We start from the raw sequence: 16,605 nt of genomic DNA, 5'->3' as shown, positions 1-16,605 counted from the left end.
TATCCACCCGCAGAGGCCCTGGCGGACGCGGGGTTTGGGCCAGGTTGCCCAAGATTATAGTGTGCTTTCTATATGGGGACTGGTTCCCGAGGTTCCATTCCGCCTCGGCGCGCTCGGAGGGCTTAGGGGAGGTGGACGCAGCTGAGGAGGCCCTTGGGGCGGGGCGCCAAAGGCACGCTGGGGGCTGGGCTGATGGGACCTTTACAAGGTGGTGCCTTCTGCGCGGTCCAGTCCCTGGGCTAAGGGAGCCGAAGAGAAAAAGAGGGTTCCAAGTCCGAGGACTGCTTCGGAGAGCCTAGGGTTTTCTGAAGTCGCGAGATCTGTGTGAACCCTTGTTTACGGAATCAGAGTTAGACTTGGGGAGATTGAGGGTTTCTAATCCTCATTTCGGACATTAGGAATCTCTGGTCCAGAGAGATTTACTGGAGAGGTCGCACAGTTTGGGGGCGAGGTCTCAGTTCTTTCCCCTGTATCCTTTAGAGGTCGAACCTAAAATAACTAGGTCCAGACTCTAGGCATGTTCTGCTCACTCCCCCTACTCCCCACCGTCACCCTACCCCGCCTCCAAGTTGGCAGCACATTAAGCCTGCAGTTGCTGGGCATAGTAAGTAATCCAAAATTTGTTTTATTTTGCCCATTCCTCCCACACATGCTGGATTATTTTACTCATTTTCCCCCCCTGTGACTTGTTTGCTACATGTCTTTTTTACTCATTATTTATGGTCTTCTGTCGATACAGTGTTTTGATGCATATTTAAGCCTAATTGAAAGATATTTTGGCTAGGACACTGACTCTCAAGTTAATTTAGTAGTCGAATCACCTGAAAAGCCTTAAAAATGAGTAATAACACACCTAATTGGCTTAAAATAACTATACTAATACTTATATTTCATAGTTGAACTTTGAAAGAAATGTTTCAAACAAGTAATTTAACAGAGTCAATGTTATATCAAGAATTTCTGCAATTTAAATGTTCATTGAATTAAATGAATCCTTGTGGGGGGAGAAGGCAGAGGCTGTTTTCTCTTTCTTCACTATTTGGTAGCACTATCAGCACAGTGTCCTCAGCTCTCAAAATCGCTTTCTGAAAGAACCATATCTCACCCATTAGCAACCCTGCATGCTGTGGTGGCTGAAGCCACCTGAGGGGCTCCTTTCAGTTTTCATCTTGCTTAGGTAGAAAGAAAATGTGGAGGCAGGAAGTGATACATGAAAATAATCTTTCAAGTTACTTGTAGAGGGCTTTTGGAGTAACCTTTTAAAATTATGCAGTTGGAACCACATCCATTTTGACTTATCTCAATCATACTTTAAAACATACTTTAAAACAGTGTGGTCCATCACAGGAACTTCTTTAAAATATTAGGATGAGCAACTGAAAGTATAGTGTGTTCATTTACACATAAAATAAGCAGTAGTAACTATTTACAGATGACATCAGAATGTCAAGCTAAGGAAGCAGGTTAGCAAAATGGGTCGTAAATGGTATATACTGTGCTTCGAGGGGAGAAAGAGGAAGAGGAAGCACCTCTGAATACCTATTCTTTCCCCTTGAATTTTCATGTTATTACATTATTAATAGTGGAAATCTGTATTCTGGTGCAGAAAACGTACAGCAAAGTGCCATTTTCCTCCATATTAAAACTGAATATACAAGTGGTTGAACTAGGGCGGAGGTGGAGCGGGAGATGCAGAGATAAACGGCTAGGATGGGCAGTTTTCTCTTGCGGTGGATCGGCTCTGCTCATCCCTTACCTCACTTCCTCCTACAGGTTTTTCTTTTCGGAGTGGGAGACCCCTTTCTCTAGAGCGCACCCCCGGGCGGCGCTCAGCCCCTGTGTGGCTCATGGTCAGAACTCGCGACGAGGCTCAGAAACGAAGTTCTCACAGAGCCTGGAAAGATCGCGCGCTCTCCGCCGATGCTGGAAAGCCCAGACCAGAGAAGCTAGCCCTTGCCCAGAGCTTAGACCAGAGACCAGAACCCCAACAGCACACCACTTCCGCCCTGACTCTGGTTCGCGGGCCCGCCCCCTTCCGCCTCACGTAAATAGACGCTCGGCGCCTGCGACGCAGCCGGCGTGAGGGGAGTGCGTCACAACCAATGAGGTGTCAGGAACGAAAAACAGTGGCCAATGAGATGCTGGGATGGCTTGGGCGGCCGACCAATCGCGAAGTCTCGCACCCGGATGTGCTTACCGGTTCTAAAACGGAGCTCAGAAAGTGAGGGGCTGCCCACGTGGGGCAGAGGCTGTGGACGCCGGTGAGAGGCTGAGCGAGTGTTAGATTCAGTGTCTCCCGCGTGCGGTTGGCGTGTAAGGCTCATTCCTTTAGGTTTTGAGGAAGGGAGAAATCAATGTGGCTGCTGCTCGGTAGAAAGAATTCCCACCGCAGTGTCTCGGAGCCAGCGGGTGGGGCAGCCCCTTCGTTGGTACCTCACAGGGGATAGGACGTCTTGAAGACGCAGTGGGAGTATGAATCTCTTACCTAAGAGCTCCAAGGAGTTCGGCTCCGTTGGCTATTGGGAGAAGTTCTTTCAACAGCGAGGAAAGAAAGCTTTCGAGTGGTATGGAACTTACCTGGAGCTGTGCGGGGTGCTGCACAAATACATCAAACCCCGGGAAAAGGTAAGCGCAGCCTGGCAGCGCTGTGTGGGTCTGCTCGGGAAGGTGGGTCTCGCCTACCAAGTAATCCCGCACATGTTAGTGACAGGTATGGGAGCCCTAACGGGGCCCATAATTTCAGGTTTCCATGCATCGTTCCCACTAAAAAACAATTAAAAACTTAAAGGTTTTCAGATAATAGACCTCCCACCCCATTGGAAGTTTTTTAGTAACTCAACCTAAATATCGCCTCCTAGAGAAGAAAGTGTGCGTTTCTGTCACTGTGCATCCCCGTGGAGGGGGCAGCAGATATGGCTTGACTGATAAACGAATCCTAAAGGAATCTGTTATCAAACGGTTGTTGCTAGCCCGCTGAATTTTGGGCGTGTGCTCAGCCCTTAAAGCTACGGAAGCATCAAGATACAATGACTGGGCACATTCCAGAGGTGAATAGTGCTAACTAAGTACAGTAATAGGAGATTTGACAGAGGTAGGGTTGTATTGGAGGTAGGGAAGGAGGAAAGGTGGAGGAAGCTTTAGGGTGGTGTGTGTGTGTGTGTGTGTGTGTGTGTGTGTGTTTGTGTGTGTTCAGTAGCTGAGTTCTTGTGAGAAACTTTCTGAGCTGAACGGTGGTACATGCATTCGCAAATGGGGAAACTGAGGCTCTGAGAGCCAGTTTCTTGCTCAAGATCATATATATAGTAAATGGTCACTTGGGAAGTTAAGGTCAGGCCCATCCAGTTCCAAAGCTTATGCACTTCTCACTGTACCATGCTTTTCCAGAGGTGGTGACATCGGGGCAGAATTTGGAAGGGTCCGTGGGAGATTGCTACGCAGAGAGGGAGGCAACAACCTGTGTTTATGCTCGTTTTAGAAAATAGCAGAATATCATGAAGAGGAGCCAAAGGCCCGAGGGGAATCGCATTATGCCAGACTAGGTTTTCAACAGTAAAACACATAGATTTCAACTGTCACTGTTGCATTTGGATTCTCTGACTTCCTGTCAGTTCTTGAGTAACAAATGCTTGTTTCAGAGGAAAGACCAACCATGAGTAGTTTGTTTCTGCAACACGGAAAACCCGTTTTCACATAACTTGCGTTGTTGTCACTGAATGTGGTTTTCACCGTGAGTCCTGTAACCAGTGGTGTTCCAAGAGGGAGCCTAGACTCAACCCAGTGATAGTGCTGTCTCCTGTGACAGTAGTATCTCTCCCTTTTGAAAACATGTAGCAGCCAAGACGAGACTTGATTCCTCGAAGCACGGGAAGCTCACTCCTTTGCCTTGGTCACCTCCAGCATGTTGCTTTCCCCCAGGTGCTGGTGATCGGATGTGGTAACTCAGAGCTAAGCGAGCAGCTGTATGACGTGGGCTGTCAGGATATAGTGAATATCGACATCAGCGAGGTCGTCATCGAGCAGATGAAGGAACGCAATGCCGGCCGACGGCCCCAGATGCGCTTCTTGAGGATGGACATGACACAGATGGAGTTTCCTGATGGCTCGTTCCAGGTGGTGTTGGACAAGGGCACCCTGGATGCTGTCCTGACAGATGAGGAGGAAAAGACCCTGCAGCAGGTGGACAGGATGCTGGCTGAGGTTGGCCGTGTCCTGCAGGTGGGCGGTCGCTACCTCTGCATCTCCCTGGCTCAGGCTCACGTCCTGAAGAAAGCAGTGGGTCACTTCTCTCGGGAGGGGTGGATGGTGAGGGTGCACCAGGTGGCCAACAGCCAGGACCAGGTGTTGGAAGCAGAGCCTCGGTTTCCTCTGCCTGTCTTTGCCTTCATCATGACCAAGTTCAGGCCGGTCCCTGGCCCCGCCCTTCAGATCTTTGAGCTGTGTGCTCAGGAGCAGGGCAAGCCTGTGCGGCTGGAGAGTGCCGAGCGGCTGGCTGAGGCGGTGCGGGAGCGGCAGCAGTATGCCTGGCTGTGCAGCCAGCTGTACCGCAAGGCTGGGCTGGGGAATGTGTCCCTGGACTTGTGCAGTGGGGACACGGGGGAGCCACGCTACACCCTGCACGTGGTGGACAGCCCCACTGTGAAACCATCGCGGGACAATCATTTTGCCATTTTCATCAGTGAGTTGGGATTGGACCCCGTCTTCCCTGGAGGGGTTGGGGTGGGGCTTCGGTGGCTGGGTGTGCCTTGGCTGGTTCCACCTCTCCGGGGGGACGGTACTTTTCAGAGGTTAGACAAGCCGAGGCGAGAGGAAGGGACAGCAATGGCTCTCTGGCTACCTGCTTAGATTCGAAGCTTGTTTCTTCTCATCTTCCATTGCAGAGGCTCGAGAAAGTGGGAGAATGGGATGGTTAGGGAGGGGGGAGAAGTAACACAGAAAGTTAGAGGAGTCTCACATTGTGGAGATGTTAGTTACTTTGTAACGGTGCTGGAAACTGATGCACTGGGCTCTGCAGCCTGTGGCTGTGGGACCTGGGAAGGCCCCGGGGGAGCTGCCGAAGTTGCTGTCCATCTGCTGAATTTATACAGCCCAGAGAAGTGGCTACGAAAAGCCCCGGAACCAGACTGTTTGAATTCCAGTCTTGTCCCAGTCACTTCCTGGTGGTGTGACATTTCTTTCTGTGCTTCAGTTTCCTCAGCTGTAAAATGAGAGCGTAACTACCTTGTGTAGTTGTGAGAAGTGTAAAAGCACCTGGGACGGTGCCTGGCATGCTGTAAGTGCTTTTTAAACGCGAGCATTGTTATTGAAGGGCAAATGATACCAGATTTATCTTAATAGTGATAATAAGAGAGACTGTGAGGGAATGCTTTCAAAAGTAGAAAATTTTAGACAAATGCAAGGCGTCGATATGGTCGTGCTGGTCATTTGACGACTGAGCCTTTTCCCCAAGTATTTTGCACTCCTAACTGTCCCCCTGTGGGAACGGAGAGCGCCTTGGACAGGAGCATGGAGTTGGGCTGGCCTGCCGGGGTTTGCTATTAATTAGCTGTATGAACTTGGGCAAGTAGCATAATTTCTGTGTCTCAGTTTCCTCATTTATACGATGGGAATAATAATGCTCCCTGTATCCCGGGCTATTGTGAAGGTTCGATTTGTTTCTATTCGTAAACTGCTTGGGCCAACTAACATAGTAAGCGTTAGTATGATCGCTACTTTCCTTGCACCAGGTACCTGCCTCCCTGCCCTTACAGATGTGCTCACACTTCTCATTGCCCTTGGTCCTCCCCCTGTCTGATGGCTGCTTTGCGCTAGGCCTTGTGCTCTGGGGAGTTGATGGCCCCTTAGTGGGTCACAGTTGGAAGGGATGTGGGCCTGGGCAGGGCCGGCTCTCTGCCACGTGGGTCATAGTGGTTGTGGGCTTGAACATTCTCTCTAGGACTCCCTGTCACCAAGTGCCTGTTTCTAGTCCCCCAGGGTCGGGAGACCGAGTGGCTTTTTGGCATGGAGGAGGGCCGGAAGCAGCTAGCGATCAGCGCGGGCTTCAGGAGGCTGATCACAGTGGCCCTTCACCGAGGTCAGCAGTACGAAGGCATGGACAGCATCCAGGCCGAGCTGTCGGCCAGAGTCATGGAGCTGGCCCCGGCCGGGATGCCCGCCCAGCAGCAGGTAACAGCCCCGGCAGCAGCTTTCACAGGTCTCTGGGGAAGTCACCTGAGCAGCTGGGAAGGAGTTGGGATGGGCTCTGTGACCCTAGTCTGTTCCTGGAGGGCATGTCAGCAGCCACTGCTAAATGGCCAGAAATCCCGTTCCCAAGCCGTGGTGACCCCGGTTGAGACCACAGGGGCGTCTGCGTCTGGGGGCCCCTCGGGCTCCGCAGAGACAGTGCGAGGGAAGTGCTGTCCACCTTGCAGGCTCCGGCTCTCGCTCTGCGGATCGCTCAGGCCGTGTGTCTGTTTCCCCACTTTTGCATGGGGTGTCCTTGGCCATTTTGCTTCTTGGAACCATCGTTATCTGAGGGTAGGATGGGAAAGGGCCGAAACAGTCGCTTAGCCTCATCTTCAGGATATTAGCGTTGCCATCTCGTGTTTTACTGGGAAGGAAACAAGATTTTTGCCAAAATGGTGATACCGTCTGTCTTCTGCCATCCTGGCCACAAGACAGGATAATTGACAGGTGACTGTACTGCAAGGACTTTATAGTAAGGACTTTATCTTTCTTGATAGAAGCCAAAACCAAGGTGCCTGGAAGTTCGGTGCTACAGTAATAGCTCAGAACAGGACAGGCTCCCGGGTCCCCAGGCGGGGGTTCTGCCTGCTGGGCTGACCGGTGCTTGCCGGTGCACGTGCGTTTGATGCTTCCCAGCAGACCTTGGGGCTGGTGTCCACCTGGGAGAGTGGCTCCTATGGGGGCTGCATCTGTGACCTCCTCTCCCCAGTGCCTGTGTCTCTGCAAGTCTGGTGGTTACAAGCTGCTCAGGGAGGTCTTTAAAAATAAGTAGGTGTAAAGATTGAGAAGAGAAATGGAAATGTTTAGGAGGGTAATGTATTTTTCGTCTAATTTTTCCCTCTCATTTAGAACAAAGGGAAGAAAAGGTGGGCGTGACTGAGGGGAGGGAGGCGTACCTTGTTCCTTCTGAGTGCCTGCTCCCTCTGGGCTGTGTTATCTTATGTTGTTCACACTCTTCCTTTCATAATCATAGTCTTTTCCTGGGTGTGTGGGGGGGGGTTGCCCCTGGCTTTAATTGTCCCAGACTGTTGGGAGTCCTTTTGAGGATTACTGTTGAGAAGCTCGCATTTTTCTTGGGGAGAACTGGCTGCACTTCGCTCATGGTTTTGGGGATCAGTTGGTTTTCAGAAAGGTGAATTAAACCTTTTGCAATCCACTCAGAGGGCTCTGAGAAGCACTTTACTAGAATGGCAGGTGTCTGGGGTTGTTCCTGCCTGGAACCTTCGAGCGAGGGTTCCTCCTGGACACACGGGGAGGGCTTATGATGGCTCGGACTCCTTAACTCCCTGCTTTACCTCCAGGTGCCCTTTCTGTCTGTGGGTGGGGACATTGGCGTGCGGACCGTTCAGCACCAAGACTGCAGCCCCCTGAGCGGTGACTACGTCATCGAGGACGTGCAGGGGGACGACAAGCGTTACTTTCGGCGGCTGATCTTCCTTAGCAACAGGAATGTGGTGCAGTCGGAAGCCCGGTTGCTGAAGGACGTGTCCCACAGAGGTGAGGTGTCAGAGGCTCGGCGGTGGGACCTGAGTGGACGTGGTGTGGACTGTCGCTTTGGGGTGGTCAGAAGGACCTGGGAGCTTGGCCGAGACGTAAGACAGAGGCGTGGGGCTCTGAGGCTTGTCCTCATCCCCTCTGGGCTCTTGGGGTGTGAGTGACCGCAGCAGAGCAGAGACGTGTGTCGTGCTCTGTGTCCTGGGCAGAGCCTGGCTGTGAAACGGCGAGGAGGGGGTGGTGGCTTACCCTGTAAGTGCGACCATCGGCCCAGTGCCCACAGTGGGAAGGCCACCCGTTCTGCAATTTGCTCCGCGTGCGTCCACGTAGTAATTGGGCGGGCCTCAGTGCAGGGAGCAGAAACATGGACCGGACAGCCAGCCCTGCCCGACTCCACTCGCCGCCTTCTGGCACCCGCTTCCCCAGGCTTTGGAATTGGCAGGTGCCTCAGAGGGCGCGTCGGCCAGTGCCGCTCAGTAGAACTTTCTGCAGTGGAGGACGAGGAAGTTGTCCTCTGTCCATTCCGACTGTCTGCGTGGCTCCGTAGAATGATGCTGGCGTCGGAGACAGGCCGTCCCAGGTTCAAGTTCTGGCTGCACCGCCTGCTGATTCCGGGCCTAATTATTGTCTTTAGGTCCCCAGGTTCTCCATCTGCCAATAATTGGAATTACAGGCTCCTCTATAGGAGCTGTAAGAGTTAAAGTCCTTGTACAGAGGAGGTGGTTAGTAGCTTTAAGTCCTCCTTTCCTACAGGTTTAAGAATAAATGTTTCTCCTGCGTGTTTCTCCGTGGACCAGGATTCTTCAGCTTTTCCAGTGTCTCTGCCCTTTTCCTTCTCCGACTCTGCTGCCCACTGGTGTGTGTTGAATATTTAGCAACCATCTCTTTGGGGGAGATACAGTCCTGACATGTACTGTTTGCCAATTTCTGTGGCTGCCATGGCTAGGTTTCAAGCCACCAACATGTCAACTGGATCACACAGTTCCTGCATTTTAAACAATTGGTTTAAATTGTTTAAACTGAGTAGGGTCGAGCCAGCTGCAGCACACTGTTGCTCGTGTGGCTTGCTGTCCGGGGAGCAGTGTTCTAAGCACGGGACTTCATTCGCGTACCCCTTGTCTCTCTCTCACATTTAGCCCAGAAGAAACGGAAGAAGGACAGGAAGAAGCAGCGGCCTGCTGGCACTCCCGAGGACCTCCCCGCAGCCCCGGGGCAGGCCATCGATAAGAGCTACCTGTGCTGTGAGCACCACAAAGCCATGATCGCCGGCCTGGCCTTGCTGAGAAACCCGGAGATGCTCTTAGGTGAGGGAGTCGCCACTGCCTTGCACCGACGGAAGCATGCACACTCGTGTCTTACTCCCAAGCTCATGGCCATCCATCCAAATAACTTTTCCCTCAAAGTCAGATTGTAATCTTGAAATGGATACACGTGTTGATGTCTAAATTGTTTTCTTCTCGTTTATTTTAAAAATTAAGGTGTAGAATACATGCAATGAGATACGTAAAGTGCACATTCTTCAGCTGTTCAGCTTGATGGGTTTTTGCACATGTTTGTACCCGCGTAACCAGATGGAGCATTTGATAATCACGTGTCTGGAGAGATGCCTTTGCGCTTGAGGACTCCTGGCTTTTCAGGAATGCGTTGTTTGAAGGCCCGGTGCAATTCTATCTTGAAATTTTACTTAAAAAAAATCCATGTTACAGGTAGTGCAGTCGCAGCCCAGTCACTAATGACAGGGTTGGGTCTGATAGCAAGGTAGCAGAAGTGTTCGTGTGTCTGTCTGCGCTTGTGACCGTCTTCACCCCAAGACTGAGTGTGTCTCAGGGAACCACCCGCCCTCTCGGCCCGTCTCGGCGTTGATACGTGTCCCTGGAGGCTCGGTTCTGGCATTCAGCCCTCAGGGTCTGTCTCCTTCGGTGATTGCTTGTTCCTTGTCTTCCCTCCATCCCCTTGTGGTTGCCGTGGCTGCCCTGTGCGTAGGTCCAGAATTCAGGGCTTGTTTTCCTGTGATTTCTGGAACTTGGGTGGATCGCCCTGGCCTGGCGATGTGGCCGAGGGGGCAGCTGCGGCCTGTGAGTGGAAAGCTGGGCGGAGGGCGTCGCGTCCATGCCGCCCTGTGGTCGTGAACCAGGTGTGGGCCGCCCCTCCTGTTTCTCAGAGGGGTCTAATCACGCTGTGGCGGGGACTCTCGATGTGATACCAGCCAAGTGCTTTGGGATCTTTAAGAGGCCATAAGAATAACACACTGGTTCATCGTCTGAATCTGGCAAAGGAGGGATCGTGAGGCTGGGGTTGAGTTTTCAGGTGTCAGATTAACTCTCAAATTTCTGTGGTGAGACAGGGAGGCCAGATCCCTCACTTTGTATTCCCGGGCAGCGCCAACAATCCAACTCCCTCTTTTGCCCTCCCGAGGCTACTACCGAACTTTCCAGTGAGCAGATGGTATAATGCCGCGTTATTCCTTTGTTACAGAGACTCCACTGGCATTGCTGGTGGTGGGCCTGGGCGGGGGCAGCCTCCCCCTCTTCGTCCACGATCACTTCCCGAAGTCCTGCATCGATGCTGTGGAGATCGACCCCTCCATGCTGGAAGTGGCCACGCAGTGGTTCGGCTTTTCCCAGAGCAGCCGGATGAAGGTCCACATTGCAGACGGCCTGGACTACATCACCAGCCTGGCGGGAGGAGAAGGTACTGCTGTTGAAGAATCGGAGGGGTGTCGCGGGAAGAACGTGCCAAGGTTTCTGGGCCTGCGAGGGCCCCTGGACTTCGTCTCCCTGAGGGCGGCGTCCGCGGCGCCGTCGTCTTTCCCCTGCTCGTCTGTTGGCGTGTTTGTTCAGCACACACCGAGTGCCGGCCGCAAGCTCCGCACAGCGCGGGGCTTGCGGTGTAGCCGCAGGTGAAACGGACCGTGTCCTGCCCCGTCGGCCCTGACGCGCCAGGGGCTGTTCTTCTGACCCTGTCACCTTGCCCCCTACTCCCCGTCCCAGGAAACCTAAAGTCCGTAGCTGGGTGAGGAAGAGGGGAAGGGAAGTTGGGGTCTGCGTTGGAAGGTGTTTGTTCTGCATCTTTCAGCCGGAGGCGAAGCCAGAGGTAGAGCAGGACAGCACAGCCGTCCATTGGTGGTTCCAAACCTCGGGGACATTTGGCAGCATCTGCAGCCATTTTTTTGGTTGTCGTTGCCATTGGGTGGAGGCGCTTCTGGCATCTGGTGGGTAGAGACCAAGGACGCTGCTAAACCCCCTATAACGCACAGGACAGCCACTAACGACAGTGGATTACCTGACCCGAAATGTCAGTCATGCTGAGGTTGAGAAACCTCGAGGCAGCTGCTCCCCGGCGGGAAGTCTGGTAGCTCCAGAAAGGGAGACGTCAGGTTGGTTCGGTCCTGAGTGAACCTGGGGTCTCGGGCCACCCACCCATCCTGGTCTGCTGGTTCCACAACAGGTGCTCTGTACCGTCCAGGAAGGCGTGGCAAACCAGATTGACAGTTTGATGCCGGGATGAGTATTTTGGAGGCTGGGGTAAACAGATGCTGCCTTATTTTAATTGCAAACTGAGCCGAACCACATTAGAGTTTCACAGGTTTCATCTCTGAGGCTGGGGCCACTTGGGGCTCAGGCCCGAGACAGCTAATACATGTGAAGCATTTCAAACAGTGCCAGGCACGTGGTAGGGACTCAGCAGCCCTGATCTCTAACCACCAGCACCTTTCGGATTGATTATTGGAGGGCTCAAGGCTGCAACTGTGGGCCGTCGTTGTCCTTGGACAGTGATGAGCCAGCATGTTCCATTCTGAAGAAACCACAATTAGATGTGTGCTATGAACAGTGGTGGGCACGCAGTAGCCCAAGTAAATATTTATTATGTGGTCATTATTTTGGTCTCAAAGTTTGCTAAAAATAAGTCAGTGGCATTGCAGGCTACTTGTAAAATGCCGTTATTAATGAAACTGTTATTAAAGAGTGGATCTAGTTCTTCGTTTTCTCCCTCATTTAGCAAAATCATTTCTTTGAGCCAGTTATTGTTCAAGTAACTAGAAAAGATACACTGAGTTTGATCTGAGAATGTTTTCTCCTAGGAGGCAACATATGTCCAGAGTTAAGCTGAAGTTGCCATTTTCTGGGTCAGCCCTTAGAGGCTTGGAGAGCTGCCCTGTCAGGGTCAACGGGCCTCAACTCCAACTGCATTTAGAAATACCTGGGGGCTAAAGGAAAATAGCGGCTCCCCCGCCCCTTCCCCATCTGCTCTGTGCCACCGTGTGGTTTTTTTAACTCAGCGCATCAGGACAGGGGCCCAGGCTCCCGAAGTATTTGGAAGCTTCATGTCTTGCCAACAGACGGGCTCTTCACCAGCCGGTCATCATGCAGAGGGGGCCCAGGAGATGAGGCGGAGGCCTTGTCCTAACGGGGGTACTCACAGCAGAACCCTGACAGTGACTACCCCGGACGGTGGCGTCAGTGCCCTCGACAGGCAAAGCACGTCCTCGGTGTCCTTCTGACGTAGCCACTTGTGCCCAGCACAGGCCACAGGAGAGAGGAGATGTGGGAACGTAGATGGCATTGCTTTATCCAGCACAGACAAAAACTCGCTTGCTCCTCTTCCCCAGCGCGGCCTCGCTACGACGTCATAATGTTTGACGTAGACAGCAAGGACCCCACCCTGGGAATGAGCTGTCCGCCCCCAGCGTTCGTGGACCAGCCCTTCCTGCAGAAGGTCAGAAGCATCTTGACTCCCGAAGGTACGGAACGAAAGGTTGGGAATGGGGGCTGGACGGGTCCCGTAAAACATTTTTTTCTTTTTAATGAAAAATGCGCATATCATAAACATGTCGCTCGATCACTTTTTTTTAAGTCGAACACACCAGCACCAAACGGAACGTTTCCAGTTTCTCCAGTGTCCGCTCCTGCCTCCTTTCGGGGGCCCAGCCCGCCCTCGGGCGTAGCCGCTCCCCTAACTCCTGTCAGCTCAGCTTAGTGTCGCCCATTTTTCTTAGTGTAAATGGAATCGCGCGGAACGTCGCCTGTAAGTGTCTGTGTCCTCGCGCTGACCGTGACGTCGTGAGGTTCGTCCGTGGCGTCACAGCGCCATGGCCCGGCCTGACCGCAGCGGCGTCGGCCTCTCCGTTCCGCTGTCGGTATCTGGTGTGTCCTGTTCGGAGCTTCTGTGAGGACGCTGCCTTTGGCGCTCCCGCAGGAGCCGCCCGGCGACACGTGGGCAGGTCCGCCGGGCTCACGTGCAGGGTCGTCACTGCGGGGTCCGTCCCGGGTGACGCGTCTGCTGGGCTTTCGCAGGTGCCGCCACCCGGTTTTACAAAGTGGCGATGGTTATTCCGGTTCCCACGGGTGTGGCGATGCCAGCCGCCGGGCGAGTTCCTCCCACACGCCCTGGGCCGTGGTATCGCATCGTCACAGCGGCCCATTTTCAGATGAGCGGACCAGGGTCGAGAGGCTTGTTGAGGTCACAACCGGGGTCCAGCCCCTGGGCTTGTGAGAGCTGGAGCTCAATCCAGGTGCTCACGCCTCCCAGGTGTTTTGATGTGGTGACAGGTAGCGTGGTGAACAGTCAGTTTAGAACCCACGTTGTCACAAGTCGAGACACTCGGGACTGTCTCGCTGGCTGGTCCATGCCGCGCGTCAGGAGCACGGCGTGCCTGTGGGGTTGGCACGTTCTTTCTCGGGGTCGTTCGTGACTGCTTTCTCAAAGCAATTCTTCGGGAAACTGAGGCGATGACCAGGGTACCGTCACTCATTCGTGGCACAGATGAGCAGGGAGTTGGGCTGAAGCCGCCCCGCGGTCCACGTGGTTCCCGGGCTTTCCTGTTTCTCTGTGCCGTGTGCCCCCTGCCAGCTGCCGCCGCCGTCGGTGCGTTTCCGAGGCCACCAGCCTCCCTGGGGCAGGAGTTGGTGTTTTCCTCAGAGCCGAACCTTGTCTCCAACATGTCACCTGATCTGTGGTCATTCTGACTCTTTCCTTCCCACCCTACAGGTGTCTTTATCCTCAACCTCGTGTGCCGAGACTTGGCGCTAAAGGACTCGGTGCTGGGCGGGCTCAAGGCGGTGTTCCCCCTTCTTTACGTCCGGCGCATCGCGGGGGAAGTGAACGAGATCCTGTTCTGTCAGCTGCACCCCGAGCAGACGCTCGCCACGCCAGAGCTGCTGGAAATGGCCCGGGCCTTGGAGCAGACCCTGAGGAAGCCAGGGAGGGGTTGGGACGACACGTATGTCCTGTCGGACATGCTCAAGACCGTGAAGATCGTGTGATCGCTGGCCTTGCAGCCTTCCCGGCTTCCTGCTGGCCTGACCTTGGGCTCGCAGGCTGCACAGTGAAGAAACGTGATGCACAGTGCTTTCAAGCCGCGTGTTTTTCTTGGTGTCATACTCAACTGCGTGTGACCTCCGGCTTGCCGAGGTTGCCTGACGATCTGGGAAAATAAAGACGTGTTTCCCATCCTGTCCTCTTCAGGACCTCTCGGCTGCTCGCCTGTGCCTCCTACACTGTGTCCTTGAGTAGGACCCCTGCCAGAAGCCCCGACGGACGCCGGCACCTTCGAATGGACACCATCGCACGTGACCGCGGGCTCACGCTCGCTTTCTTCGGGCGGCTCGGTAGGAATGGCCTCGCTTCTGGGCCAAAAGACTATACACAGCGTAGGATCTCATAGACGTGGGACAGAGTTGAGAGGCGGTCTGCGCTGTTTCTCTGCACGTGCAAGTGCCGCCGACGTGGTCCCTCGTTTTAAGAACCCGCTAATCCACTGCTTCACGGCTTGTCTCAGCCTCCCAAACCTTGTAGCTGGAGCCGTTCGCTTTCTCCTCAGTGGAGGGAGTGGATGCGACCGGCCCATGGCTGCGTGTCAGACTCAGCTGACTAGTCCCCAGGGCCGGTTTGCTCACATTTATTGAGTGACAGCTACATGCCAGACCCAGCGTAAGGAGCTGTGGTGGGAGTAAAGATGTCTGAGTCTGCAGCCTTGCCACCCTTCAACGTTCCCCATCTCGTCTGATCTCGGAAGCTAAGCAGGGTCGGGCCCGGTTAGTACTTGGATGGGAGACCACCTAGGAAGACCAGGTGCTGTAGGCATTAAAAAAAAAAAAAAGATGTTTGAGAATGGCCAAAGCACATGGATTAGTAATAAAAGTTAATGTCTTCTAAGAAGTTTAAAAAATGATATACGTTAATTGTCTTGTTTAATTTGAGATAAAAGATAGTTTAACCCAAACTGAGATATCTAACCCCAAATCTCACGTGAGCTAGAAGCATCAGTCTTATCCATTTGTTGAAACTGTTAGAACAGCAGTTCTGAGATCGGCTTGGATTTCACCCCGCAGTTATGCCGAGTCTGACTTAATGAGCAGCGCTGTGGAAAATAGGCCTTGTCACTATCCAGCCCCCGGCTTCTCTCTCCACAGGCTCTTTAAAATGGACTCTAGCCCCGGGGTGAAGCATGTGTCAAAGGTAGGTTGTCACCCTTACAAAACTGGGTCAGCCCCTGAGGAGGAGGGAGGGGGTGCAGGTCTTCCCCTGGGGCTGCGTGAAGGGAGCTGGTCTCGTCAAGTCACCGCAGACCGCCTTGGTTTGGGAACACTCCGCTGGTGTCTAATCTGTAAGCTGTGTGGTGTTAGGGTACTTACTTCCTGTGTCAGACCTACAGCTGGGTCACCCTCCAGTGCTGTGCAGACCTCAGAGGGGCACACTCGGGTGGCGCGGCTAAGCTAGGGCATCACTAGAACTATGACTGGCCCGACTGCATCTTAAGATGCATGCAGTCTTCCTAGGTCCTTGTTAGAACAGACGGGAAGGGCTGAAGTCCCAATGAAACCTGCTTCTTGAAGTTGTGGAAGACTGAACACAATTTTGTTCTTCTAGCTCAGGTGCGAGCAGGTCCCTATGCCTCCCAGTAGGTGGCGCTGGAAATCACATTTACATTCAGGAACATCTGGAAAATTCCGGTGGGAGGGCAGAGCAGGGTCGGGGAGCTGTTCGTTGTACCTGAACCGTACTTCCTGCTTCTTCCTCTCCTGCCGGAGGATGGACTCCTGCTTTGCCTACCTCTCTCTCCCCACCCAGTACCGCTACCCACTCGGCTGTTTCCCCATCAAGCTTCGTCCTTCCTCTTGTGTGGCGAGAGCGTGATTTCCTCCAGGCAAGGGGAGGCAGAGGTCCTGTCGCCCCACAGCCCTGATTTTAGAAACAATGGCAGGAAATAAAGCGATGGGATCATGCTAAAGGCAATGCGATCATGCTAACAGGAGGCGAAGGAGCGTAAACATGGGAAGCGTGGAAGAAATAAACGTAGCACACGTGCGTCCGGGCCGGAGCTGGCATGTCAGGTTTTCTGCCAGGATATGTCATTTCTATCACAGTAGTAAGTAGGTGGAAACAAAATAGGACTGGCAGAATAAAAATTGATGAAATAATGGATTTGGATATTTTTTTTGTGAGGCAAACCTGCCAGTTGAATAGTGACACCCTCCAAAAAGAAATATCCATGTCTTAATCCCTGGAATCTGTGACTATGACCTCATTGGGAAGAAAGGGTCTTTGCAGGTGTAGTTAAGCATCTCAAGAAGAAATCGCCCTGGGTTAGGGCCTTCCTGACTGCAAAGACAAGACCGCAGGACTGAGGGGGAGGCAGAGGTGAGGACACATACTGGGGAGAAGGAGCAGTGTGGGGGGCGGTGTCCACGAGGCAAGGACGGCCAGGGACCCCTGCTGGCCCCGGCAGCGAGGGGAGAGGCATGGACCGAGTCGGCCTCGGAGCCTGTGGAAGGAACCGACCCTGCCGGCACCGTGATGGAGGACCGCCAGCCCCTCATTGTGAGAGAATAAATCTCTGTTTCAAAACTCCTGGTTTATGGCAATTTGTTTTGGCAGCCCCGGGAAATG

At 53.4% G+C, this 16,605-nt stretch overlaps 1 protein-coding gene and 1 pseudogene across 2 annotated transcripts; both read left to right on the top strand.

The window, feature by feature from the left end:
- The first annotated feature begins 15 nt into the window (after window positions 1-15).
- On the top strand, window positions 16-16,138 carry EEF1AKNMT (eEF1A lysine and N-terminal methyltransferase). 2 transcript variants are annotated; one of them, XR_004955170.1, is made up of 9 exons: window positions 17-2,625; window positions 3,916-4,675; window positions 5,963-6,162; window positions 7,524-7,719; window positions 8,853-9,020; window positions 10,192-10,407; window positions 12,326-12,457; window positions 13,705-14,324; window positions 15,129-16,138. XR_004955170.1 is itself a non-coding variant. In XM_016147163.2 (7 exons), exons 1-7 carry the CDS (start codon window positions 2,473-2,475, stop codon window positions 11,022-11,024), a joined length of 1,926 nt encoding a protein of 641 aa, XP_016002649.2. In that variant the 5' UTR covers window positions 16-2,472; the 3' UTR covers window positions 11,025-11,691. The 2 variants fall into 2 exon arrangements, 1 of the variants encoding a protein (XP_016002649.2); XM_016147163.2 differs by lacking the exons at window positions 12,326-12,457; window positions 13,705-14,324; window positions 15,129-16,138 and adding an exon at window positions 10,792-11,691 and having other exon boundaries at window positions 16-2,625.
- On the top strand, window positions 14,680-14,799 carry LOC118613007 (annotated as a pseudogene).
- Window positions 16,139-16,605: the final 467 nt, after the last annotated feature.

The sequence above is a fragment of the Rousettus aegyptiacus genome, unplaced genomic scaffold, assembly GCF_014176215.1.
Source record: "Rousettus aegyptiacus isolate mRouAeg1 unplaced genomic scaffold, mRouAeg1.p scaffold_m13_p_17, whole genome shotgun sequence".
Classification (NCBI taxonomy): Eukaryota; Metazoa; Chordata; class Mammalia; order Chiroptera; family Pteropodidae; genus Rousettus; species Rousettus aegyptiacus.
This window is presented reverse-complemented; position numbering and strand designations above follow the sequence as displayed.